We start from the raw sequence: 27,465 nt of genomic DNA on the forward strand, positions 1-27,465 counted from the left end.
TCAAAGGAAGCCGTGTCTGAACTTTATAGGTGAGTTATAGAGTGTATCATAACTGAATGGACAGTATCAAATGTAATTCAGATGTTTGTTTATATTAACGCCTTTTGCAGGAACGAAAAAAATGCACACCAAAATCCAATAATGATTTTATTTTCTTAAACAAAAAAATGTATTTTAAAACTTTTAATGCCATTGTTATATCATAGTTTGTTTCTGTCTGTGACTTGCATTTTAGTATTGTATTTCTGTTGTGCCGTTGTTCCCCTCTTATATCTGATGTGTTTCCCGTTTTTGAAAAAGAAGAAGAAGAAGAAGAAGAAGAAGAAGAAGAAGAAGAATCCTTATTGACCATATGCATGTAAAATGTGTGTCAGTTGACAGGGATCAATCAGTTTACGTGGAATGTGTCTAAATTTACGAGCTTTAAAAACAAAATCACACTGAAATGATCTGACATTAGGCTGGAATATCCTGTTTGTATTAATAAGGATGTTTGCTAAATATTGATATAGATTAATTGTAAATAATTAAAAAAGTAGACACAAATAAAGGGTCTGCATGCTTGTATCAAGATAAATGCCATTGAAAATTTGGCGTGAAATAATTATTTTCATAAATTTAACATTGGCACCCTTTTTCTCTCAAAAGTTATGATAAAAAACAAGGATTTATAGCATTTTCAAAATTATGGCTTTTTAAAATATATAGATGTAATAAAAATATGAAAATAAAAGTATGGGTTAAAAGGAGTGTTTAATGGCACCATATGGATAAAACCAGATGATTCCGATTATGTTTCATCAATTAAAAAACAAGAGAAGCGGATTTCCAAATATATAGGTACAGCTAATCTTTCGGACCAAATCTTGATATATATCTATATCATCTATGAAAGAAATTGGTAAGGGTTTAAAATAATTTGTGGTGCCTTTTAATTTACCAGTAATACATAAATCATTTTCATTGAAATCTCGAACCAACTACAGACACAGGCAAAACGAGCAAGAAGATTTGGTTGTCGTTTGTTTATGTGTTACATATTTGTTTTTCGTTCATTTTTTTTACATAAATAAGGCCGTTAGTTTTCTCGTTTGAATTGTTTTACATTCTCTTATCGGGGCCTTTTAAAGCTGACTATGCGGTATGGGCTTTGCTCATTGTTGAAGGCCGTACGATGACCTATAGTTGTTAATGTTTGTGTCATGTTGGTCTTTTGTGGATAGTTGTCTCATTGGCAATCATCATACCACATCTTCTTTTTTATAAGTTGTGAAATGTATTAACACACTGACACAAGGTGCTGTATGTATATTATTTATTAAAAAGGTTGGTAAATCAACTTTAGATGAAATTACCTTGTTGGAAGAAGATGTTGAATTTGGAAATAGAATCTTAAAAATGTGTCGAGCGGAAAGAGTAGAAAAATGTGATGTCTCAGTTTGTGCAAACATGGCCTGAATTAGACTTTTTATTGTTTTTTGTATAGGTGGGTGTTGAGAATATTTTTCAATATGCCCTTTTCTCAAGCATTGAAAAATTACTTCCATGCCTAAAAAATGTCAAGCCCCTCTAATTTTCCCCCCTTTTCGGGTAACAAATGACAAGTCCCTAAAAGAATTTTTATTTATCATCCTCCATGTTAATTGCTAATTAGGTAAACGAACAATAAGTCAACTGGACAGATAGTCTAAAATTTGATAGGACAAAAAGATCCAAAAAGTCATCATTGAAATATTTGTTTTAGTAAAAGCAAGGATTTGTATAGTTGGTAAAAGATTCTTGAAATATTTTTTTATATTTTTGCATTTATTCATTTTAGTTTATAAAATTGTAATATGCCTTGATTTATGGAGATAAATCCGCTGACAAATTATAAGCATGCAATTGATTTATATATTTTACAAAGTTGTTTAGTGAATAAAAGTTTAAGGAAATACAAAACGGTGTTTTTTAATACGCTCAAACCACTTCATTGACAAACCGTAGCAATAGCCACTGCCCTAAATAATTTCGGATACTCTCGGATATTTTTATTGTATTTAACGGAACACGTCAAGACTTTACGTTGTTTGTAATGAAAGTTGGGGAGAAATTATTGTCTTTATAGAATATTAACGGGTACAAGCTTAATCGAATAAAGTATCAACTGTTTGATAAATTATTTAGTTAGAATATGATTAAAATTTCACGCAATTTATTTTATGCTGTTCCCACATGAAGCATTAATATCTTTTAAATATAATAAATTATCACTTAGTAATGGCGGAAGACCCCCAGCAAAGGTGGAAGATATTCGTGAACTCGGCAATGTTTGCTAGCCGCCAGTCGAGCCTGCACAATGAATTCCGCCATTTTGATTTTCTTCAGTCATTCATGATACTCAACTATTCATCGAAGGTTGAACCAAAGAGGTAAAAATCGCATGTCAACGGTGAAATTTTTTCACAAACATGAAAAATGCAATCTGAACCGTCGTTTTTATCATGTAAAGAGAAAGTAGAAAGTTCCTTGTTTTGCCCATGGTTCACTCAAACCACATGTTTATATTTTTACATATCATGATACAAAATGTTTTGTATACCCATGTCAGTGATCCACATTACTCCTGGCACCAATGGCCTTCCACTGATACATAATTAAATAATTTGTTACTGCAGCTATTCAGTGTTTTCACAGAAGTCATAGTAACTTGTCATTTTATCATTATGCAATGCCAGGTCTGCCCAAAATCATGTATGCTTACAGTTCCTTTCTCAATCTCCACCTTTCACGTTCGCACCCCACATCGGCACATGTTTGCAACCTGGATCCCTTCGCACCATTTATAAATAAGTTTTAAATCATGCTTCCCTTTGCATAGTGCGATAAACATAAATAAATAAAGTAGCATTCTAAAAATGTAAGCAGGTTTTCTATGGTGATATTTTTTTAAATTTGACAAAAAGAAATAATGAATATAATTGTCACAATGATCAAGACCAAGTCATTTATCTTCAAGACTTATCAAAGATATACTGAAGATTCCAAAAGGCTTTCTGTTCCTAACAGTCTGCACCAAAAACTCTTTCAACTACTAGTCCGAAGACCAATATTCTGACATTTTTCTTATTGGGCCAAACAAAATTTTGCAAAAACTTGCTAGTCGGAATGAAATTTTACTAGTCTGGGGCCTTGGACTAGTGTCTAATTGGCAGGCTGTCCTAATATGAAATAATTATATTTTCAATGATTTTTTTTATAATTTAAAAACTTCATTGTTTTTACTCCTATTGGTTAGGCAGCAACCATTTGATTTTCTGGGGTGTTTGGGGGGGGGGGGTGTTTGTTTCACCCTCAGCTGCTACAATTGTAATGCTAAAATTGAAAGAAAAAAAACTTGTCGCCAAAATAATAGATTGTTATTCGCCAAAGGCGAAAAAAAAAGTTTGTACGGAAAAAAAATCTTAAAATTAATAATTAATCATCTAATCACAAAATAGAAATAAATGAAATAGGAAGCAAAGGACCCAGAAGGAGAATGTGTAGGTTTTGGTGTGTTTTGGGAGCTTACAGACCTGATACCATTTCATGCAATAACCTAGGCCTACACTTAAATGTCCTACTGAAATAACAGTTTGTGTCTAACTCTTTCTGAGACCAACAAACAATTTATTACTACAGTACTTGTCCATTTTCGGTCATTGTTGAAGCTGTAGGTGTTAGGTGACCTGTACCTTCTAGTCCTGTAATTTCGTCTGTTTATTTCCACCACATGTAGTCAAATTGATGGCTTGAAAGGATTTTAGTTGTTCACACCCTTGTCTTTTGGTCTTTGGTAGATATAGTTGTCTCATTGGAATCAAAGGGCCCAAGAACACAGTTAAATATTTCAAATTGCATTTCTTTTAGTCAATAATTTCAAATTAAAAAAAAATGCACTTCCTCCATCTCAAAAAGTGTTTATAGTGTAGTGTACTACTTATGGGACAAATTATATCAAAATTAATGATAGAATAGTTTACCAGCTCTAACTCAAATATGGGCAATTCTATGTTACAAGGGTTTATCATTCAGTTCGACAGCCTCAGACATTTTCATTACAAGCCATTTTGATTTGGATCAAATCTTTACTCAAAAATTAATCACTCAAATTTCCTAAACAAGTAATTTTATCATGTACATCCACACTATATAATGACTTAATATTTCAGGCATAGAAAATAAAGGGAAAAAAATAAGTGTATGTAAAAAATATGCAAGTTATACACTGCCTACACTAGTGACTTTAATTGAAGACAACACAAATCAAAGGACAATAACATTGTGACTGATTTAGTGTCACATCTGAACAATTCAAACTCAATTTTAAGTTCAATATGATAGTTTTATTTGTATGCAACATTTTCTGCATTCAAATGGATCAATCCAATCTTATTGAAATACAGATCTTGTGTTGATACTTTGCTGACTGGCTGGTATGACAATGTTCAGTTCTTTTTGTTCTGATAAATATTGTGTCCATATGACAATGTTCAGTTCTTTTTGTTCTGATAAATATTGCATTGATCAATGAAATTTCTGCATTCAAACTTTTAATACATCATTAAAACAAAGGGTTTTGAGATCCCAAAGTTGCTTAAAAATAGAAAATGAATCGGAGGGCACATGTTTCCTGGTTCAATATGCTTTTTTGCCAAACAATATTTTTTTTATCTACTTCTTTTGGAAACAGACTAAAGGATTCCTCCTGGTGTGGGAGTTTCTAGCTGCATTAATGACCTACGACTGTTGTATGCTCTATGGTTTAGTTGTTGTCTCTTTGACACATTCCCCATTTCCATTCTCAATTTTAAATTTCAATAAGCAGCATCATCATTGATCTATATACGGTAATATTTAGTCCCAGTGTACAATTATCTAACATCTCTGAAAATTTGGACAACTTTAAGGATAAAAAGCAGAGTAATATATCCCTTCTTTAATTATCTAGAGGAGCCACAGTTTGTTTATGATGGTTTTTGGAAAGATTAGAACTTGTTCTAAATCTTTACTTAGGCACCACCCTCCCTAACAACAGGACAGGTTACCTACTGTTACTAAATGTATTCACACTAAAATATAGTTCCCTATGGTTCTCATGTATTTGCACATAATACACATAAAAACTGGGTATATTATTGGAGCAGTTCATTCAAGAATGTATGTCATTAAGGGGTGTTGATGTGCAGGCTTTTTTAAAAACATTTTGATTAGGTAAGTGGGTATTGATTCAACTAGTATGATTGACAACTGTCATTATCACTAAACAATCAGAGACAAGGTGGACTTTAATTACAATGCCCCACCTCCTAAACTGCCAATCAAATTGACCACATTACCTATCAACCTCAGTCTTACATAATTACACAGACCCTCCAATATACATCTAATTCTTAATAAACAAGTACTTGACCTCATAATTGAATACACAAATGTGTATATTAGATATTTGATATTTATAAGGGTAATAGATTTATTTATTGCAAATTACTTTTGATCTACATTACAAAAATAAATGATTAATGGATTAACAATACAATATTTTATTAACGTCTCACCTTTTACAAAGCAATACATAACACATTGATTAAAACAAATTACACATATGTAAAAGCCATTCATATAGAACTATGAGAGACAACTATTTACAAATTCGAAACAAAGATCTTGAAAAAATAAAATATGAATATATAAAAGGTATTCAAGTATGGCCTATAATTTACTTGATAAATAGCCAATAATCATCTGTAATTAATCAAAAATTTAGATTAGTTCACTTTTTTTTTATCAGGAATTGGCTTGAAACAGTTTTAAAATTTTAGAACTTTTAATTATAACAAACCATTGTTTATTTCCCATCAATCATTACATGCATTATGTCTATTTTAGTCATTTGAATTTTTATTAAAAGTAAAAAAATATTTTTGCAATCAAGAAAGAATCCACATTTCAATAAAATAAGTTTTTTAATTGGTTTCGTTGAAAAGGTACATTTTCAAAGCCCTGTTAAAAAAATGCTTTAAAAATTGATCAAAAGGCTCTTTAAAACTTTTAATCTTCAATGCCATATAACCTCTGTTTCAACTTACAAAATGCCCCAAAACAACATTTTTGCGATTTTTTTTGCTGGCACTTTAAAGTGTTTAGCTGTTGGTCTAAATTTATGTCTCACAAGGATAGTTGGTAACATTTACTAGAAGAAATGTTTTTTTTTTTTGTTAAAACATGTTCAGAACCGGCAACATAATTTCCATAAAATATAAACTGCAGTTTAAATAAAATTGTGCAAATTAAGAGACCCATATTATTTAATTTGAGCTCATTTTATCCTCATACTGAAAAAGCAAGTTTCCTTCTAAAGACAAATGCAATTTTCAGCAATAGTGCTTTATGAATGTTAATTTTTCCCCACCATACCTTAATATGAAATAATTCAAACTACTGTTCTAATCTTTCCATGAGTGATATCCATCACTTTGATTTCTTTTTTTCAGTGATATAAATAATGCTGCAGCACAGTACATCACTTGAACACAACTATGGACAACTTGCCAAACCACTACATGTGCAACAGGTTGAACAAGCCTTAAGATTGGAACCATTTTTGAATTATGTAGAAGATGTAATAAATAAACCAACTGCAAATAGGTAAAATCAAAGAAATTACAAATATAAAATTACAATAATTGAAATTCAAATATATTACAAATGTATGATATTTTATGTAAATGTAATATATGACAATTCTCAATTATTTTGGAGATTCCCTTCTCAAATCATAGCATACAGAGATAATTTCTTAAAAGAATTTATTATTAATAAGAGGACAAGTGGATACAAAAGAAATCATCAGTCAACCCCGTATAGGAGTGTTTGTCTTTGAATGACAATTTTCCCACATCTTTATTTTAGGGAGAAACTAAGGCACTATTGACTAAAAGAGAAACTAAATGATACAAATTATCAAAAGAATATTATCAAAATGGTTATCGACTAACAAGTCAACATAACTTATATCATAAGTTTGTTCCTTAGAGGAGTTACAGCCCTTGAATGACAATCTATAACAAAATTTGTGTGGGTTATTTTGCAGGTTTTAAAAAAATAGATATAGAGACACTAAAAAACAAAAGCGATAAGTAGAACAAAAGGATTTTGCATTGTTTGTTTTTTATGATGAAAGATGCCTGCAAAATAGTCATTGATATCATTGTTTGATGCATTCAATATCATATAGACATAAATTAACTATTGAAGCAATTTTTATCATTTGATATCACTAAATGATTTGTATATCTTGTTATTATATAAGTACATGTAATTGACTTTGATTTCTGATACTTACAGTGAGTGTGAAAGTACAGATAGTGACTATGATGTTCTACAACCCATGGTTAAGGATAGCGAGGGCAGCAAGATATTGAATGGTGTTACAATTACAAAAGCAGGTATGCAAACTTATTTTTAAGAACATGCCATGCTTGTAAACGTGTTGATATGGCTAATAATCATTACTGTTAATTTGCATGGAATTATTGTGTATTATATGATGAGGTATCTTATGTTTTACTTATTAAAAGAAGGATAAGTGCATGCATTTATACTATGTAGAAAATAGGTCATGTTGGACTAGTGTTACTTTTTCCCCTACGAAATTAAAAATTAGTACAATTTATTTTAAATACAAATTAAATTTGTCTTGAATAAGTTATTTCACTCCAGTAATTTGAATTTCAAATAGATCATGACTGGCAAATAGGAACTTTTTGGACCTTTTGTTAAACAAGGATTTTCACTATTTTTTATATTTAAGAAATTCAATGAAGCAGAACAAAGTAATTACAGCATGTGCTAACTATTGATCCATGTCCTCTTTTACTTAAAATTAAAAAAAAAATGATTGGCAGTTACTACACACACCATATCTTTTAGGTTGATAGCAAATGTGTATTTAATGAGAAAAACAAATATTTTACAGAAAGAAAAGCAGACAAAACAAGGCTATACAACTTCAGTAAGGTTAAGAAGTCAAGAAGATGGCTGAGGGTGAGTTGATATTTGGTAAAAGTTTAGTAAAGTCTTTATCACTAACAAATGACCTTGGTGTTTTATATTTGCATTCTGAATCAAAGGTTAATAAAACAATAAGACTATTGATATATAACATTACTGATTGGTGATTGTGACTTTCTACAGATTATAAAGTCTTTTTTTACTTTTCATCACAGTCATTTTGTGTTTGCAGAGTAAAGCTATCATATGTACAATGTATGTAAAAATCTATTTAAAATGTACATCAGTCCTGAAACGTACGCTCACTCATTTCAATTCTGTTTACCAAAACTATACATGTTATTTAAAACGATGCAAAAGAGGTAAACATGCATTACCCCAAGACAGAAAATTGTCATGGATGATGTATTAGAATCTAAGGTGACTAGTTTTCACACTTAGAAGCTATGAGATTGGAAAAGTTATAAGATTCTCAGTCATCCTATTGAATAACTAGGGATATCCATGAAGGTCATTAATACAGAAAGATAATTTTGAAGGTGATACAAATATATCCTGCTTTGTACTTGACTGATAGGCTTAGCACGTTTTTCAGTGTTCAAGCTTTCAGACTAAGAAAGGCATGAAGACATGTCACCCTGACAATGATCTAAAAATTATTTGAAATTGATTTTCAGAACATACTTTTAAGTGATAGCTCATCTGATGAAGATGAGGAGAAGGCAATTACTAATGAAGATTTACAAACCATGCTTAAAATCCACAAATACCAGAGGAAACACCAGATGCTGTTTTACCAAGATAATGAGGTAAGCATAAAATCAGATTGGTAAATCTGCTTATTACATATATATGAATCTAATTGGCTTGTAAGAAATCCTAGTAATTTTAAATATTTTATATATAGTTGAGTGCCAGAAAGTGAGTTAAGTTGAAAGTGTGTGCAACAATAAATTAATATTTGAAATATCATAGCATGATATGACTATTGTCTGTAAAGGCTTTATTTATAAAACTACAATTTTGTTAATGTAATTCTGTTAATGTAAAATCATATATATAGATGCAAAATGTTAAGACTTTACATTGAAATCAATATGAAGTCCCCTTTAAACAATTATTATCAACTTTCAATCAATAACCCCAAAAAAAATCAGTGGGTCCTGGGTTTTGAACTTCTACCTAGTCATCTTACAGTATTAAGATCAATATCGGATGTAGGCCATTTGCCCAATTAAGATAACTACCATGAGCTTCAATGGAATGTATTGTCTTGCAATATCAATTTCTGTATTCCTTCTGTCTAAATGCAAAAAGCAACATGAACATTATGAAAACTTTCTTTATTGATTTACAGCACCATCAACACCAGTATTACAGTACAGGTCTCCTATCTAACTATGACAAGTACCATGATCATCAAAAACATTTTCTGGGACCAAAGAAAAAGATTGCTAAAGAACAGAGAAAACAGGAGAAGAAATTGAAAGGTAATGGGGAACAACATATACAAGTAACGTAAACTTGTGAAGGCTGTTTCACTTTGTTTTATAAATAAGATATTGTTGGTAGAAAGTTTTACAGTTTGAATCTCATAGTAACATAGGGAGTGTTTGATTACATATCCTTTTTTATGGTAAGGCTTATAAAACTATTTGTAACCCATATTACTTATAATGCTTTCAAACAAACAAAATTGTCTGCATACATTTACATTTTTGGTTTAACACAGTGCTTATATCTTGTTTTTTAGTCAAACTGAAAAAGCTGAAGAAGGAAAGATTGTCACCAGATTCAAGTCAAGAAGATGTAAATATCATAGAAATAGATAAAAATAAAATAATATATACATGAGATGACAAAATGAAATAAAAAACTAGTATCTCAATTGTTTGTAAAACAATTGAAAGGTCTTTCCTGTAAAAGTGATGTTTTTGTAATGTACTTTGTACGACCTTTCGTTTGATATACGACAAGCATACCTTCTGAAACTTTTCGCTTTTTACACATAATGACCTCATCCGCCTACATTTTTGAGATCGGAAGTATGATATATGCAACACAGTGTAGATGAGCTTTCATTTGATATGCGACAACGCGATGTTCTAGAAAGTTTGAATTTTGCACTTTAGGAGGTTCGCGGGTATAAGATTTTCAGAAAAAAAAACCACTTTAATTTTACATTACAAATTCTTTTTTTTACCTTCAGTAGTTGTTACTTTATCATATGGTACAAAAATTATTCCAAAAAAACAATTCGTGTTGACCCCAGGTGACTTTTAAAATGTCGATATCATTGAAAAAGCTCTTAATTATCTCCCTTTGGTTCAAAAATGCCATTTCTTGGCATTAAAATTGAAATATCTTTTTTAACTCATCGGTGACCTATATTTTTCATTGTTGTTTTCGAATAAGCTGTACTTAAACTAAATAATTGTAAAATTTAATCGATTTCTGTAATTTAGATCTTTTTTTATTTCGATATTACCGCTATTTCTCCTATTAGATCAACAGAAAAAAAAGGACATTAACAAAAATGTATGCTTCTTTCGACGGCAGATTATGAGCGTAAATGAACGGTGACCCCATTTTTTTATTTCATTTTTTATTAAGGATAAGACCAAGTTCATTTATAGAAAAATATAGAGAAATCTTATATTAAATAAAAAATTTCATTTAGACCCGCGAGCCCCCTTAATAACCCTATCCAAGTAATTTTTGGAGGTCGTGAATTTGATATATCAAATGTACACATCATGACCTTTCATTTGATATACAACAACCCTATCTTAAAACAAAATTTAATGTTTGCACTCAATAACCCCATCCAACCCATTTTTGGGAGACGTCAATTTGAAATTTGAAATGTACACTTTTTGTTCTTTCATTTGATATGCAACAACCTTACCATCTGAGAAATTTAATTTTTGCACTAAATGACCCCACCCGTCCCCCTGGGATGAAAAGGGTGTTTAAAATTTTCATTTATAAGTAGAGTTTATTTAGACCTTCAATTTGATATATCAGATGACCCCATTTGACAAAGTGCAAAAAATGATGCAATATCAATTATATAAATAGAAGTTATGAAACTAACTAAGTCAATGCAAAACATGAAAATTTCAAATTGAATTTTTTGGCGTTTTTTTTTCTCCATGGAATGCTTTTGGCATTTGGTTAAACATATAACTATGTTAACCTTTACATTTACTATAACATTTTAAGTGGTAAGCTGTTGTTGATTCAGAAATACACGCCTCCGCTTGCAAAACTTCGAACTGCATTATCTCTAAAACGACAATAGATATCTCAAATCTGTTAAATGATAAATGATCTACTGTTGAAGGACAACATTATAGAAAAAGAATTGGGACAATTTCAAAGTTCACCAAGGTCACAATTAATCATCAAATATAAGATGCAATACCAAACTTAAGAACCAGAAGTAGAGACATGGGACTAGCACCATTCAACTCAGGACCACTTGACCTTTCAACTATCACAAGGTCAAGGTCATAGTATACTGTGAAGGTCAAGGTGAAATTTCATCATGACCTGACATTGACCTCAAACTGAAGGTCTTGTCTTACTGATCATCGTTGCAGTTTATAGTAGGTTGATATATGTTACCTTTAAAAAGATAACTACACTTTTAAGAATCATCCCGTTGTAACTTTTAAACAGACAGTCAGACATTTTGGGGCTTTTTGTATAAAATGTAGAGCTCGTCGAGAGGAACAATTTACATGCTGTATGTATGCAGCAAAGTCTTATCGTTTTTCTAATATGTAAGCTTGAAATTGCAGCGTAATTTTTTTTTGCCCTCAGTGACCTTTGACCCTGACTGCATATTAAAGGTCACATAAATTAAAGAGTATTGGTGAAGGTCCCAAGTCTCTACGACTTCTGGTTCTCGAAATACAATTTTTCAAAAATTATGTACAATTTTTCAAGGGAAATAACTCCTTATAAGGGTTAATAACAAAATGATTGTACATGTTTATTAACATTGCCATCTGTTCCTGTACATGTTGCCATTTTCAAATGGATTCTATCTCTTATACTTTTTGAGAAAAATGCAAAGGAAAGAAATTGTTTCAAGGGGATATAACTCTCATAGGGGATGATGAAATCCTTTGCAGCCTCATATGGTAATACATCATGATTAGATCTACCTATTGTCCAAATAAAGTCATGATATCTTTAAAAACAACGAGGGGGGCCATGTTGAAAAAAATCAATATAAGGGAGATAACTTCTCAAGGGGATGATGAAATCCTACAAAAGTTCATCTGGTACAACTTCATGATGAGGTCTATCGATGGTTTAAATTTGGTATTGATAACTGCAATAGAAGCGGTAGGAGGGCTTGCCAAAAAAATGCTGGAAAAAAAAAAAAAACATTAGAAAAACAATATCGAATAAGGTCTTTCCTCACGTAGGGGAAAGACCTTAAAAAAGTAATAGCTATCTCAATGTAACTGACTTGATTACCAGGATTTGATGGTGTTTTTTCTTAAAAGTCAAGAGGCACCTCTTTCCCAACAGTAACTCAAAATGCTGGAATCTCAAAACAAGCACTTGCAGCTGTCTTCATATTCAGTTTTGATAAAGTATTAAAGTTATTACAGAAATAGTTAAAAAAAAAATACATACCAACACAAATAACAAAGATAGAAAAGAAAGGAAAAAAAAGCTACTGAACACCATGACATCATCAGTATTCTAGCTTGGGACACGAAATGTGATGAAACTTCTAAATAGCCAGTTAATTATCCGTTTACAGGTTTTGATGAACACTCTGTTTTATTTGTCTTTTTATGTAAATTACTGATATTGCCATTGCGTTAGACTTCATGGAAAGGATAGTTAGAATGCTGATAATTGACATTTTATATTAAAGACTTGCATCTCCATTTTGCAGGTGAAAGCAACGAAAATTTTAAGATTCTCCAATTTTAAAAATTGAACATTTTTTAAAGATTTGCCTTTATTTCTTAATGAACCAAGCATAAGTTTTTATTATTTAATAGGAAATAGATCCATCTATCTTAGAAGCAATATTAGCTCATCGTAGAAATGAAGCCAGAGGAGAAAAAAAACTGTCACCAGAACAGGCTGATATTAAAAGAAAGAAATTATGGATTACCATCGCTAAAAAAGAAATACCAAAGGTATGTTTTGTAGTTCATGTAGTAAATAATGTCTTTAAGGTTTGATATTGTCTTTTTTTCTTGTCATTTTTGATGTTGTTCAAATTACATCATTTTATTTAATAGGGACATTAGTATCTATTGTAATCAGCTATCATTCCTATTATAGGCACAAAAACAAAAGGTAGCTGCAAGGAAAGAGGTGTTACAGTCATTAAAGAAGGTAAATTAATATATAAACTTAAAAAGTGGTCAAACAATCATTTCACATGATAATTTACTTTAGTGCTACTCCAGAAATGACCAGACAAATATGGGTGGTGTTGTGATTTGTGTTTTGTGTTACAAATGATTTTTATGCCCCACCTATGATAGAAGAGGGGCATTATGTTTTCTGGTCTGTGCCTCTGTTTGTTCGTCCGTCTGTGTGTCCGTTCGCTTCAAGTTAAAGTTTTTGGTCAAGGTAGTTTTTGAAGAAGTTGAAGTCCAATCAACCTGAAACTTAGTACACATGTTCCCCATGATATGATCTTTCTAATTATTATTCCAAATTATAATTTTGACCCCAATTTCACGGTCCACTGAACATAGAAAATTATAGTGCGAGTGGGGCATCTGTGTACTATGGACAAAAAAATACTGTATGATTTTTGCCAACTATTATAATTACTCAATCAAGTAAATATTTTAAGCTTGATTGATAATGCAATTGTTTGATCATTTATATTTTGATAAATCTTGGATAATTCATTTATATTTGTGTTTAAAGGTATCACAGCAGTGTATGAGAGAAGTGAGGAAGGCAGCCATTCAGTCACAGAAAACAATGAAGGAACAACAGTCAAGGGCTAGGAGAATGACTAGAGAAATGGTCACTTATTGGAAGAGATTTGAAAAAGTAGAGAAAGAACACAGAAAGAAAGCAGAGAAAGAAGCATTAGAACAGAGAAAGATGGATCTAGAGTTGCGGGAGGTATAGTAAATGTTAAATTTAAAAAACAGCTAAGCTACATGTTTATGAAACTTTTTAAACTTTTTAAAATCATTTCATTTTCACAATGTTGCATTTCACAAATCATTCTTACTAGTTTTCTTTTTGTTTTACTCCCTGAATAACTATCAACAGAAACAAAAGATTTATTTTATGATTTTCAAAATCATCATCCTGCCCTTAAATAATTGATTAGGAAAAGACAATAAAGTGTAAATTCCCCATGTAACCATAAAGTTGAGCAATTGGAATTGAAGCAAATTTAAAAAAGTATTTGAATTATTACACAACTTATTTCAAAGTCAAAAGTCTTCATTCAAGAGCCAAAAATATATAACATTTTGTGAGGAAGGTTGCAGAAATTTTACTCTGCAGAGAATTCTAATTACATGTTATACATTTTTGTAATAATTCTTATTTCAGGCCAGAAGACAACAGAGGAAGTTAAACTTTTTAATTACCCAGACAGAACTATATGCTCACTTTATGGCTAAGAAAATGACAGGTGATTCAGAGGAGAGACAGAATGAAATATTACATCAGCTGGATGAAACCAAACCAGCAGGACAAGTCACAGTCAGTGGTGGGGTCCTTACTGATTCTGCATGTGATGATTATGGTAATAACTTGTAATAAATGTGACAGAAAATATGAACGCAATATATGTTTCCTTAATAGAAACAACAAATCACCAGTTGATGTTTAAAAATATATAATACCAAGCTTAAGATTTTCTAAGACATGTCTGTTTTGTATTTTGATATCTGGTAGAATTGATTTTCATTTTCTTTGTTTCAATTTATGGCTCTGCTATTTAATCAGAAACAAGATCCATTTGTATTTCATGCTTTGAAATCAAGGTTGAAGTTAGAAATTATTCAAGTCCAACATAGTTATTCTAATTATAATGGAAACAATGAATTTTAGGTGCAACATATTTCTTTAGAGAGTTTAAACATAAAAACGATTTTCAGATGTAGTCAGCAGTCCATTCTCTGTGATATTTGGTCTGGATCCTTAAATGTTTAAGTGTTCTTTATAATTTGTTTATTATGTCTCAGGACGTCACTTCCTATTTGACGACACATTGAATTCTCAATTCTGACCTTTGATTTTTTTGTAAATGTTTAATACAGAGTGAAGATATACTTTTCATGACATGGTATGTAACCTCTTGTTCATTGTGAATTTTCAGATAGTGATCGTATGAAAGATGTAGCTTTAAGAAATGCTGAGGATGCTTATTCTAAACATCAAGCAAAGGTAATATATAAGTCTTTTTTAACACATCAGTCAGGACGTAATTTAATCTTAATAGATATTTTTTAACTGTATTCTTTAATTTTATTAGTATAGTTTAATTAAAAAACTTGTTATTAAGTTTTATTTCTAATTCAAAGTGGGAACCCCTGATTTGGGTCTAATTTATGCAAGTTTAAAGTTGGAACTATGAAAATAGAATTCTGCAACATATAAATTTTCATAAATTATTTAAAGTAATTTAAAACTGTGATGTTTGACAAGTACTTCAAATGGAAATTTTGTATGTATCATGTTTTTACACTTCCTGGTGTGTTTATTTCAGAATTCCATGTTTAGACCAGAATCAGTCACTGCTAGCAGTAAGTTACAAATGTAGTTGGTTTTATTGTGCTTAAATCAATTAGATGATGTTTGAGATTAAATATTAAACTTTATCTTTATGGTCTCATTTTTTCATTTTGTAATTTATAATCAGTTGTTTTTTGTTTAGGTTATGATAATTGCAATGTATTGACAAACAAAATATTACAGTTTAAAAAAAACAGTGTTTTCTGAATTTATGAGAAAAAAAAAACCTCACACATAAAAGAAGGGTTCTTCAATCCTTACAAAATTTTGTTAACTTTATTGATAAATATATAGGATGATACTATCTGGTACAACTTTGTTGAAATGCCAACTTTGTTATCACTATATCATCAAAATCATATTTGACTTAATTTACAATATCAGGGTTTCAGCTAGGATTTTGAGGGCTTTAGTCACTTTTGCGAGTGATAAAAATCAGCCTTATTTTTTATAATAGCAAGGGGTCTATGATGTTTATCAAACTAGCTATACATATATGTCCAAGTCCTAAAAGGACTAGTTTAGGATCTTTGAAAACTTTAGGATTGCTAATGTAGGCAGTTATTGGCAATATTAAATGAATTGACTAATGTGATGCCAAGATATGAAGGTAAGAACAGGGATCTGGTAATATCATATGGTTCACAACTTCACTTCAGTTATTTTCAGGGCACACCCCTGATCAACAAAAGTTGGGTGCCTCTATATTTTAAACCACTGCAGTAATGAACTTGTAACGACTTTTTCACTTCACAATCATTTATATCCTTGAAAATACGTTTGAATATCTATTTGGAATCAATTTCTTTAATATTGGATAGAAGGATCTGCATCTATACTTAATGTGACGATTCTAATCACTGTAGACTGAAGATCACGTTTACTTTCGCTTTTTAAACGTAATGAAATGAAAACGGGAAGTGACAATTGAAAAATAATTTCAGAATAAAACCGGATTCATCTACGAACTTTTACGCATGCGCAATACATAGAACAGGAAACACCTGTTTGCAAGTGAAAATATTTACGTTTTGAATAAAGTTCATTCTTTTTAATCGAAGTTGTCGAAAGTTTTTGATGAATATTTATATAAAGTATGACGAAAATACGTTAAAATGACGAAACTACGACAAGCAAACTGCAAATTATGATCGTAAGGGAAATATTGAAATTAAAATAAAGTTGAAATGTCCGGGAAGATTATCAATTTTGTTTAAATAAATGACGAAAATATGACGGAATTGTGAGAAATGATTAAAATGAAATGCTGACTGACTGATTTAACTTTAATAGATTATTATGATGGGTCATTTATGAGGTTTTATAATAATAATTAAGAGATTAGTGACCCATCTGATTGGTGATAGGCGGATTACTTGTCATCACAACTTTTAACACCTATGGTAAATGTTAATTACCTGAGGGTCATAAACTTGTCAGAAACATAAAGACAGGTAGAATTCAAGTAATTTGATGTGTAAATAATTTTACACTTTCCAAATTTAAGTGACGAAATTGATATGAAATATTTTCGTCATTTCGAAAACCTTTTCGTAAAATACGAAAGTGACGAGCGCTAGCAAAATCACTGTACAATATCTCAAAGACTAATGTCTTTAAATATCTGATTTTTGAGAATTTACATACTTAGGATAGTTGCCTAATCACTACCAGTATAATTTCCTGGTTGATGCTGCATTTTCTTGCTAATTTGTTTCAGTGGAATCCTCCTTTGCAAACCCTTCTATCAGTACTGATGCAGACCGTCCACAGCCAAGTATATTTGAGGGCACATTGAAGCCTTATCAATTAAAGGTAATTAAAATAGGCATTACTTAAAATAATTAATTTTAGAAACCATGCATGCTGTTTGTCTCCACATTATTGTCACATTGATGGTGCTTACAGTTTCTGTCAAATTTGAGTGTAGGTTTTACTCATCAAAAACTTGAAGGAATTTGTTTTATTTCATAAAAATCAGTATATTGGAATGTCATAAGACCTATCATATGTTGATATTAATTAAATCAGTCCCAGATACAAATGTATTTGAACACCAAACCATACAAAGATTTAATAATTTATTAAAAAAATTTCATGAGGTAAATTAAAAAAAACAAACAATATATTTTAGCCAGTACTCCCCAGTAGTTTCTTTCTACATCTTATGACAGTCATTGTTTTAATAACCTTTATCTTTGCTCAAAGTTTTCACAAGAGTTTATTAAAAATACTTTTTCTGTAGTTGATTTCATGTTTGTTGATATTTATGATAGATGCTTTCTTTCTTCAGGGTATGAATTGGCTTGCAAACCTGTATGACCAAGGTATCAATGGTATCCTTGCAGATGAGATGGGTCTTGGTAAAACTGTACAGAGTATAGCATTACTTGGTCATCTTGCAGAGGTAAGAAATATGAAGAAAGTAAAATTGAGCTGAATACATGAGCCTTAATTTAGACTGATTACTCCTTACCACCAGAATTTCAAAAGAAAAAAACAAATGATAATGGTTTCATTTGTGATAACTACCACTGCAGGGAACACTTAAAAATTTACAAACTATAAATGGTTATTTGTTGTTTAACAAGGACAAGCAGCATCCTAGATTGTGTATTCAAAATTTTTACATAATCAGGACATTCAGTATTATATAATTATACACATGTGTTTAATCAAGAAAGACTGGTATATATTACTATACACAATGAGATTGACATTTACATTTGAATAGTTGAATATCAAAATTTCTTCTTTTTGTTGCTATCTTTCTTTACAATAAAAAAAATGTATTATTTAAGTTACCTTTTCTGACCTTGATATTTTTAACTATACAAATTTCCACATTTCAGAATCAAGGCATCTGGGGGCCATTTCTTGTTATTGCACCAGCTTCTACGCTACATAACTGGCAACAGGAAGTGTCCAGATTCTTTCCTAGATTTAAGGTATGTTCTTTGAATTTGAGATAATGACAAAAATTGTTATCCCTTATCCTTGTATATTATTATTGAATGTAAACAAAGGATAAATATTCTTTAACAGGCTGTATAGGGATAAAAGATGACTGTTAAGTTTATTATTCATTGAACTCACATTTCACAATAAGATAACAAATGTTCCACTTATTATTTAAGGACAGTGTGAAACTAGGAATTCAAAATTTTCAAAGCCTTTTATAGAAACCAAATCAGCAACATGCTTAAATAGCAGTTCTTGTACATCAAATGAAAATATATAAATCTATGATTATTAATTCATGTTTCCAGGTTGTGCCATATTGGGGGAACTCTCAAGACAGAAGAATTTTACGTAAATTTTGGGATTCACAGAACTTACATCAAGAGGAGGCATCATTCCATGTTGTGATAACAAGTTACCAGCTTGTCATCCAAGACGTGAAATATTTCCAGAGAATAAAGTGGCAGTACATGATACTTGATGAAGCTCAGGCTATTAAAAGTAGTAGCAGGTAAGTGATTTGATATAGTTTACTCTCTGTATGCCATTCTTATGTATTGCCATATTTTCTCCATAAACCTCTTCCTTAGCATAACATTACCATTTCTTTAGAATATTTTCAAGTCATTTCTCAATTAACTCAAATTGAATTTCTCTTTTCAGTGTACGATGGAAAATATTACTTGGTTTTAACTGCAGAAACAGACTTCTTTTAACTGGAACACCTATACAAAACAGTATGGCAGAGGTAAAGAAATATAAATACATATAAGCTTAAAACTTAACATAACTTTTTTAAACATCTCAGAACTATGTTATTTTAGAAATATATAAACTGTAGTAATCCTTTGGATTTTAATCATTACAAGTGAGATTGAATCTTTGGTAGTTTCCTGTATATCAAGCCAACTCAATTTTTTCACATCATATCAAATGCACACTTTTGATATGTTAAGTGTTTCACAGAAGTCCTGAAAAAGGCAGACACTTTGTCTGATATCTAGATTAAAAAAACTAAAAGCTAGCTTAACCCAAAAATAAATTATTTCTTTGACCAAATGAAAATTCAAGGAAATGAAGATTAATTGATTGATAAATGGTTGTTGCTAAATATCTAGTGGCAAATAATTTGTTCATGTTAAGTATGTGCAGGAAATAAGGATTTTTTGCAAAAGACTTGGGCATCTGTAGCCAAGTGGATAAGTAAATAATCTGCAATTATCACTAGCCTTTCTACTATGATATTCCTGTTTGATAAAGAGTTGTAAGTTTTCCTACTGAAGTGGTTCTGTCCAGGTACTTAAGGTTTCTGTAAGTTGCTTTAAAAAAAAACTTTAATTAGAAAAAAAGCTTAAGATGTTTACAAATATAATTGTGTATTTTATTAATGATCAATCAAGAAACTTTTTAAGAGATTTATATGTTTTAAATGCCATTCCCTTCATCAGAACTTTATCTTTATATTGTAGTTATGGGCATTGTTACATTTCATCATGCCAACAATGTTTGATTCACATGAAGAATTTAATGAATGGTTTTCTAAAGATATAGAAAGTCATGCAGAAAAACAATCTGGGATAGATGAAAGTAAGTCTTTAACCATATTTTCCAGGTAGAATTACTAGAGTAATCCCCATTCTCATAAAGTAAATTGTAACAAAGAAATAATGTGGCCTTAGAATATTGCGAGCCTGTTTGTTGTTGTGGTTGTAAATTACAAAAATATCAAAAAATTAATATTTGTGACAATTTTATAAATAAATTCTTACAAAAACAAGGAAAAATGTCAAGCATGAATTTCCATGCTTTATACAATTGATTTAAAGTTCACAATGTAAACTAAAAGCAGTCTTCCCACCTTCAGTGCGCACATTCTCAAAAGTATGAAGTTCGTATCCTTCTTTTTCAGACCAGTTATCCAGATTAAGAATGATCCTACAACCATTTATGTTAAGGAGAGTGAAGAAAGATGTGGAAAATGAACTTTCAGACAAGGTTTGCAATTATTTCTTTCACAATTTCCTTTGTGAAATATTCAAATGATAAACTTAAATTACTTTAACGTCAGTGCATATATTCATATATACTTCAAACTACATCTACCATATGTATCTTTAAATCATGTTAATATACCCCTGCTCCAATGGAGTATTAGATTGGTTTACCTATGTCTTAGCATTAAAAAGATTCATCTGGTAATGTTAAATAGAACAATGAAGAAACATAAATAGTAGGAATGGAAAATACTGATGCAGTAAAATTAATATTATAAATGTTATTTTAGTTCCCATTTTCAGAAGACTTGAAAATGTCTTGCACATATATGAAATTTTATTTACTGCAAACAAGAGTTGATCTTTGAAAGGGTGTGAATTAGCTCTTGTATGAAAAAAATGAAGAAAAAAAGCAGATTACTTTGAATAAAAAGTTTTCTAAAACATGGTAGGAAGAGAGGTTTAGAAAAACAAACACATTACAAAAAGTTGTAGGTTTGTATTAGGATAATTTTGTTGTAACATTTCTTCGTCTTGTTTATACAGATTGAAATTCTAGTGTATTGTCCACTGACTACCAGACAGAGGATGTTATACAAGGGAATAAAGAACAAGATTTCCATAGAAGATCTCCTCAGTAGTTCATCCTCATCCTCATCTGCTCAAAACTCTGCCAGTAGTCTCATGAATATTGTTATGCAGTTCAGAAAGGTAGGTAACTCTGTTTGGTTGAAAAGTTCTTTATAGTCATATGTTTTTTTTTCAGGGAGGAATATGATAGTTAAAACACTATAATGACCTAAGTGTGTCATAAAAGGCTGTTGTTATTGCTCTGTCAGACTTGTATAAAACTTTAAATGTATCCTTTAAGAAAAAGTAGTAGTTTCTGAATACATGGAATCAGAGTTTACACAATAAGCAGTTTGACTAAAAATGGCAAAACAATCAGAAATGATGGCGGCCACCAGAAAGCAGAAGCATACAAACCAAAGACAATTTCAAAGTAAAAAGTATAAGCATTAGCAGCAACACCACCATTATGTATTTTTTTTTATTCTGAATAGGATTTTTTTTAAAGATTTTAATTTTAGATACTGATTATAGCATCATTCCTTGATGTTAATTTGTTACAATTAAACACACTAAGGAATGTATATTGACCTAAAATGAAAGCCATTAGAGATTTGAGAAATATAATGAAACTTGTTTATTACAGGTTTGCAATCATTCCGAGTTGTTTGAGAGAAGAGAAGTAAAGTCACCATTTTTTATGAAGAGAGAACCATTTACAATACCAAAACTAGTGTACAGAAATTGTAAGTCAAAACTCTTATGAATTCTATATGTTTTCTACCATTTTTATCTTAAGTTTATCTTGCCTAGGAATAGACAACTCTAGCAAAGCATAATATAGTGCATTTCATGCTGTTCATAAAAAGATTGAAAATAACCATACCAAGCAAAAAGTGGAGGCTGTATTGCATACACCTGTTCTTCCACAAACTATTTTTATCACTCTTTTTTTGCAAAATACTTCATATTTGGTCAGCAGCCTGATCATGGTGAGTTGATATATGTTTGTGCTTTTTGGCTTCACCTACTTTCCGTTTTTTGGAAACTGAATAATTCAGTTGAAACTTGTGTGCAATTTCATATTGAAATCTTTTAATAAATCAAATCTTATGAAAAAAACAACATAGGCTCATTTGTTACTTAAAGTACTGTTTATAATTGTTCTCATCTATAGACATTACATAGTTTTATATTTCACTTTACAGGTGTGCAAGACTTGAATGTGTCCAGTAAACAAAAGATTCTGTACAATATGTTTTATGTGTTTTCTCCTGAAAATATCCACCAGTCTATGTGTTCAGATTGTTCAAGTAAGTTTAATTATGTCTACCTCAAGTCAACACACTTACAGATTTGATCTTTGAATGAATGACAAATAATAGCTAATATAGGCACAGTGAATGCCAAACAAAAGGGAAAAATAAGAATAGTAATACATTTTGTTAGATTATCTGCTTCTTTGCAGCTTAGGAACTGTATATTGTTTTCTTTTTCAGGTACCGTTGTAAATAGTTTGTTTTCCTTCACCAAATTTATAGACATATCACCTAAAGAACTCCATAACTATATGTTTGGAGGTTTACTTGTAAGGTAAGTCTTTCATACAGCATATTTTTTCTTGATAATAATGCTTTGTTTCTTCAAGGGAAAGGATCAAAATTAGATAATCAATTGCAGAGAAAGCTGAAATTCACACAAAGTATCATAATTAGCCATGTGTCAACCTTTTGTCAATAAAAATGAAAAGCAGAGAATTGTATTCATACTTCACACAGGATTTTAAGAAGGCCATATTGCACCAATATAAAATGTGATAACTGAGCTAAAATAGCAATATTACTATATAAAATAAAATTGACATATACACAAAATCTATCAATACTTTATAATAGGAATATGTGTTATACTAGGCTAAGTAAATAGAAGTTATACAGATGAAGATCGTTTTGCAATTACCTCCTTTTCCATATGAGAACCAATTTATTTTCTTATATACTAAGCAACAGTAAAAATATGCAAAAATAAGTTCTTGAAAACAACTGATGTACAATGTGAAGTTATAGCTAGCATTATATGTAATCTGATGAAATATCCACTTTCAGGTGGTTAGGAATTTTTCTAATGATGAAAATGGCATACAGCATACATCACCATAGAACATGGCATAAAGAAGATCAAAGGTGAGTAGTATATATTATATTATATAAATGATTAATTAACATTTGCCTATGCTACATCTGGAATAGTACATTTATTACCGATTTTCTTTTGATATGTATTTATTATGATGCACCTAGGGGCATTATGTTTTTCAGTCTGTTCGTTGTTCCTTCCATTCATCCGTCTGTCCCACTCGGGGTTAAAGTTTTTGGTCAAGGTAGTTTTTGATGGAGTTGAAGTCCAATCTTCAAACTCAAGCGGCGAAAAACATGGCCGACTGTTGTAAGAACCGAATTTGTGCATTTAAAACTATTGTAAATCATCGAAATATCCAAAATGCGCTAAAACGGCACAAAACCTAACTAAACAAACTAACATTTGTATTTATATATTGTACTAGAATTGCCGAGGTTTCAGGGAAGATAAGTATTTGTTCATAATTGAGCTTTCTTTAATAAAATATTTCGTATTTCGCAACTAATTGTAGTCACCCTTTATAAATAAATTATTTATTGTTATTATTATTATCATATTTATCCTGTTGTTAATTGTTAATAATTTATCAACGTATAAATGCTTTCTCGCTCTTGAGAACGTTTTTGTTAAAGTTGTGAACGTTTAATAAAAATATCACAATTCAGTCTGTGAGAGATATAGTTGCAATTTTCCTTCTTCATTGTACTTAAACAGCTGGAATAGGCCATAACCTATTATAGCTGGTAGAAATGGTCCTTGAGCAGCCATGTTAGATTTGCCGGTATATTAGCCGTTCCACTTGTTTCTCGCACGAATAGGCGTACGCCGTTCACATGACCGGCGCATGACCGGCTTACTAGAAACAAGTGCACCCAAAATTGATAGGTTACAACTAACCTTGACCCCTTTTTCCATTGTTAATTAATCACAATGAACTTTTCATTATATTTGTTTTGAACCTTATCTTTTAAAATACTTTCAGAATATTCATCTGTAATCAAGTATTAATTCAGTGAAATATTTCAGTGTGTCTTATCTATTTTGAGAAAGAAAAAAAAATGAACGCTTTCTCTTGCATACAAAATGAAATGAACTAAAATTTTGTATTTCAGTAAATATTTAAATAGAAGAAGTTTTCTACTGTATACAGATAATCCATTGTCTTTCACAAATGTAAATAACAGTCCAGTGCTCAGTGAACTAGTATTCACAAATTACACATCAGCTTTCTTTGGATATGAGAATCATACCTTACATTGTATGAAGGAAACTCAGGAACATTGTAAATTACGGCACAGAAACCAGAAGAAGAAAACTCCATTTAGTCCTCCTCATTCACCTACAAAGGTATGTTGTTCATATTTATATGTTACAGTAAATCCATGAGAATCATAACTTAACTGCTTAACTTCAGAGAAGTGGTAAGGTGCATCAGGACATGGCTCATTAAAGAATATATTACAGTTTTGATGCCCCTGCAGCAAAATTAATTTATGTTCTATAAATTAAGGTTTGCCGCAATAAAATGTTCTGAAACTTATCCAGTATGATTATTACCACAAAACACAGATCAAGATCGAAATTTGGGTGGCATTACTTTTACAGATCTCTAGTTATGTCAATTTGTAATAGAGATCCTGCAAGCAGAGGAATCATCTGTGTCCCATTGACACATTCACCATTTTTAAAATAATATATATAGTAGCTGTGCACTTACCAGGGTGTAAATTTACTCTTGTTTTCGCAGATAGAATAAAATCGCAAAATAAATTCCGCCAAATTAAAAGTATACATGCAAAGGTATCGATAAATGTTTTGAGTTCGCCAAAATAATAACTGCCAAAATATTTTGTATACCTTATTCAATGAAAATTTTGAAATTTTACACCTAAGAAAATAACCCTCTATATGGTATATTGACTTTTTAGGTAAGTGCTTTACAGGGTTTTACATAATGTCATGAGACAATTATGGAAGGTTACCTTGTACACATGTTTCTTTGGGCCTACTTTTTGATCTTTGAAAATTATATCAGTGATAATAATGTTCCATTTTATATTTTAGAGTCCCAGTCATCATCCACTGCCTCATGAAATTCCACATCATCATAAATACAGACCACCAAGGGTACTGAAATGTCAACCGACAGAGCTACCACCATACATGTACTACACAATGCCTAAGGTAATCAAATAATGGTGATATATTAAAACCTCACTTCATGTTATAGGGAAATGCCATTCTAAATTTATAGCTTATTTCATTTGGTAACAATCAATGTAAGACTCATTGTTCAGAAGTTTTTATTATACTTAACAGTTATTAGATTCTGTAGTAGTTACTCAAAGAATGTGAAAAGTTTCATTATTTCAAGAGAGACATTGTAACTGATTTTATTTTAGAGAAATAAGAAAAACATGTGTCATCCAAAAAATGGACTTGACATGCATTATTTTACAATTTTAAAAGAAAACTATTAAGAATGTGTTATTAAAATTTTGAGCTTTTTAAGAATACCCATTGAAATTGTCTTTACTCAGGTCAATGTAAATGCTCCTAGCTGGGAATGTCATGACAGGTCAGCAGCTTGGCAGATAATGAAAGAGAATCTGTGTGGAACATTGGAAGCCAGACAGAGTCTGTTGTATGGTACACCAGAAATATACACTGGGGTCCGTTGGTGGAACCCCTGGTACTTCTCCAAAGTCCAGCCTGGAGGTCTTCTTGGTGTTCGTCCTAAACATGGAATGTCAGGGGTACACTGTCCAGGTTTGTATAAATCCTCATCTATTGATAAAAAAAAGTTTCAACAGATGTACATTTGTCACTTACAAAAGTACATTTAGAGTTGCTGTTGTCTATCGTTACCGTAATGTAGCTTTTAAAAGCTTAGTTGGTGCTTATTGATAAATGAAAACAATTCTACTTAAGTCAGACCTATGCTAAATGTCAAAAAGAGAACCCACAAAGAAACTTAAAATGGAATCTAGACATAACCATACTGTCTTCAACAATGGAGAAAAGATTCACACCATATGGTAATGATTGGTAATGATAATCAATAGTGATAACAAAAAAAATTTAATTGAAATTTAACTATGAGTATTTTGTTTTTCAGACAAAGAGAGTTTGGTTACAGATGCTGGCAAGTTGTTTGTGTTGGATACATTGCTACAGAGACTGAAGTCTGAAGGTCATCGTGTACTTATATACTCACAAATGACAAAAATGATTGATCTCTTAGAGGTACACTATATTGTAATTTGCTATGATTGTTATGATATGTCATGCTAAAGGTTATAAAACTGGCATGCAGTTTGACCAAATACTTAAAAATATTTACATGATGAAATAAATGATGAATTCCAGGTTACATTAGGTCGTATGTCTTTCATATGTCCTGTTTAAGATTTACATCCCTCAGCTAAATTTAAAATATGTGAGATTTGTTTCGATTATTATCAGCAAATAGCCCTTAAATTCATTTTTGTTGCACATTTTAAATAACTTAAAATAGATAATATTACATGATAATGGATAAAATATGTCAATGTGTTTAAGGCAAAGAACACCTAATGGAATTATACGGTTTTATCCATGTAAAATTGTTGGCATAACACTTGCATACTTTTTACTTTTAGGAGTACATGTGGCATAGAAAGCATATCTATATAAGATTGGATGGTTCATCTAAGATATCAGAGAGACGAGACATGGTGGCTGATTTCCAGTCACGGAATGATATCTTTGTGTTCTTACTAAGTACAAGAGCTGGTGGATTGGGAATTAATCTTACTGCTGCTGATACTGTGAGTCATTTCATAAAGGAGGATGTTCCTTTGTTTATGTGTCATCACACTTTTTGTTTGTGATCGTTGTTAAAATTAAACTGAAAACTTCATTTCTTGTAGAAAATAGTGGCTTTTAGAACTGATTCACCTTATTGTAAGAATGAAAAATAAGATACAGAATAATTTTGCATTCATTCAAAGATTTCTTCAATTAAATCAGTGTG

General features: G+C 30.8%; 1 protein-coding gene across 2 annotated transcripts in view; it reads left to right on the plus strand.

Moving 5' to 3' along the window:
* The first annotated feature begins 2,206 nt into the window (after positions 1-2,206).
* LOC134711699 (chromatin-remodeling ATPase INO80-like) overlaps positions 2,207-27,465 on the plus strand; it is a 32,797-nt gene continuing 7,538 nt past the window's right edge. The window contains exons 1-30 of one of the 2 annotated variants that reach the window (XM_063572478.1): positions 2,207-2,411; positions 6,513-6,666; positions 7,366-7,466; positions 7,997-8,064; positions 8,709-8,840; positions 9,389-9,521; positions 9,785-9,840; positions 13,065-13,205; positions 13,354-13,407; positions 13,954-14,157; positions 14,599-14,794; positions 15,371-15,438; positions 15,761-15,797; positions 17,507-17,601; positions 18,080-18,193; positions 18,639-18,734; positions 19,056-19,258; positions 19,411-19,495; positions 20,217-20,334; positions 20,657-20,742; positions 21,288-21,452; positions 21,958-22,057; positions 22,520-22,624; positions 22,811-22,904; positions 23,417-23,494; positions 24,563-24,797; positions 25,515-25,634; positions 25,991-26,219; positions 26,569-26,696; positions 27,092-27,259. In XM_063572478.1, the coding sequence (XP_063428548.1) occupies positions 6,524-6,666; positions 7,366-7,466; positions 7,997-8,064; positions 8,709-8,840; positions 9,389-9,521; positions 9,785-9,840; positions 13,065-13,205; positions 13,354-13,407; positions 13,954-14,157; positions 14,599-14,794; positions 15,371-15,438; positions 15,761-15,797; positions 17,507-17,601; positions 18,080-18,193; positions 18,639-18,734; positions 19,056-19,258; positions 19,411-19,495; positions 20,217-20,334; positions 20,657-20,742; positions 21,288-21,452; positions 21,958-22,057; positions 22,520-22,624; positions 22,811-22,904; positions 23,417-23,494; positions 24,563-24,797; positions 25,515-25,634; positions 25,991-26,219; positions 26,569-26,696; positions 27,092-27,259 (3,552 nt within the window). In that variant the 5' untranslated portion in view covers positions 2,207-2,411; positions 6,513-6,523. Of the gene's footprint in view, positions 2,432-6,512; positions 6,667-7,365; positions 7,467-7,996; positions 8,065-8,708; positions 8,841-9,388; positions 9,522-9,784; positions 9,841-13,064; positions 13,206-13,353; positions 13,408-13,953; positions 14,158-14,598; positions 14,795-15,370; positions 15,439-15,760; positions 15,798-17,506; positions 17,602-18,079; positions 18,194-18,638; positions 18,735-19,055; positions 19,259-19,410; positions 19,496-20,216; positions 20,335-20,656; positions 20,743-21,287; positions 21,453-21,957; positions 22,058-22,519; positions 22,625-22,810; positions 22,905-23,416; positions 23,495-24,562; positions 24,798-25,514; positions 25,635-25,990; positions 26,220-26,568; positions 26,697-27,091; positions 27,260-27,465 lie in introns of both variants that reach the window. The other variant, XM_063572479.1, reaches the window with a different exon arrangement.

The sequence above is a fragment of the Mytilus trossulus genome, chromosome 3 (genome assembly GCF_036588685.1).
Source record: "Mytilus trossulus isolate FHL-02 chromosome 3, PNRI_Mtr1.1.1.hap1, whole genome shotgun sequence".
NCBI lineage: Eukaryota > Metazoa > Mollusca > Bivalvia > Mytilida > Mytilidae > Mytilus > Mytilus trossulus.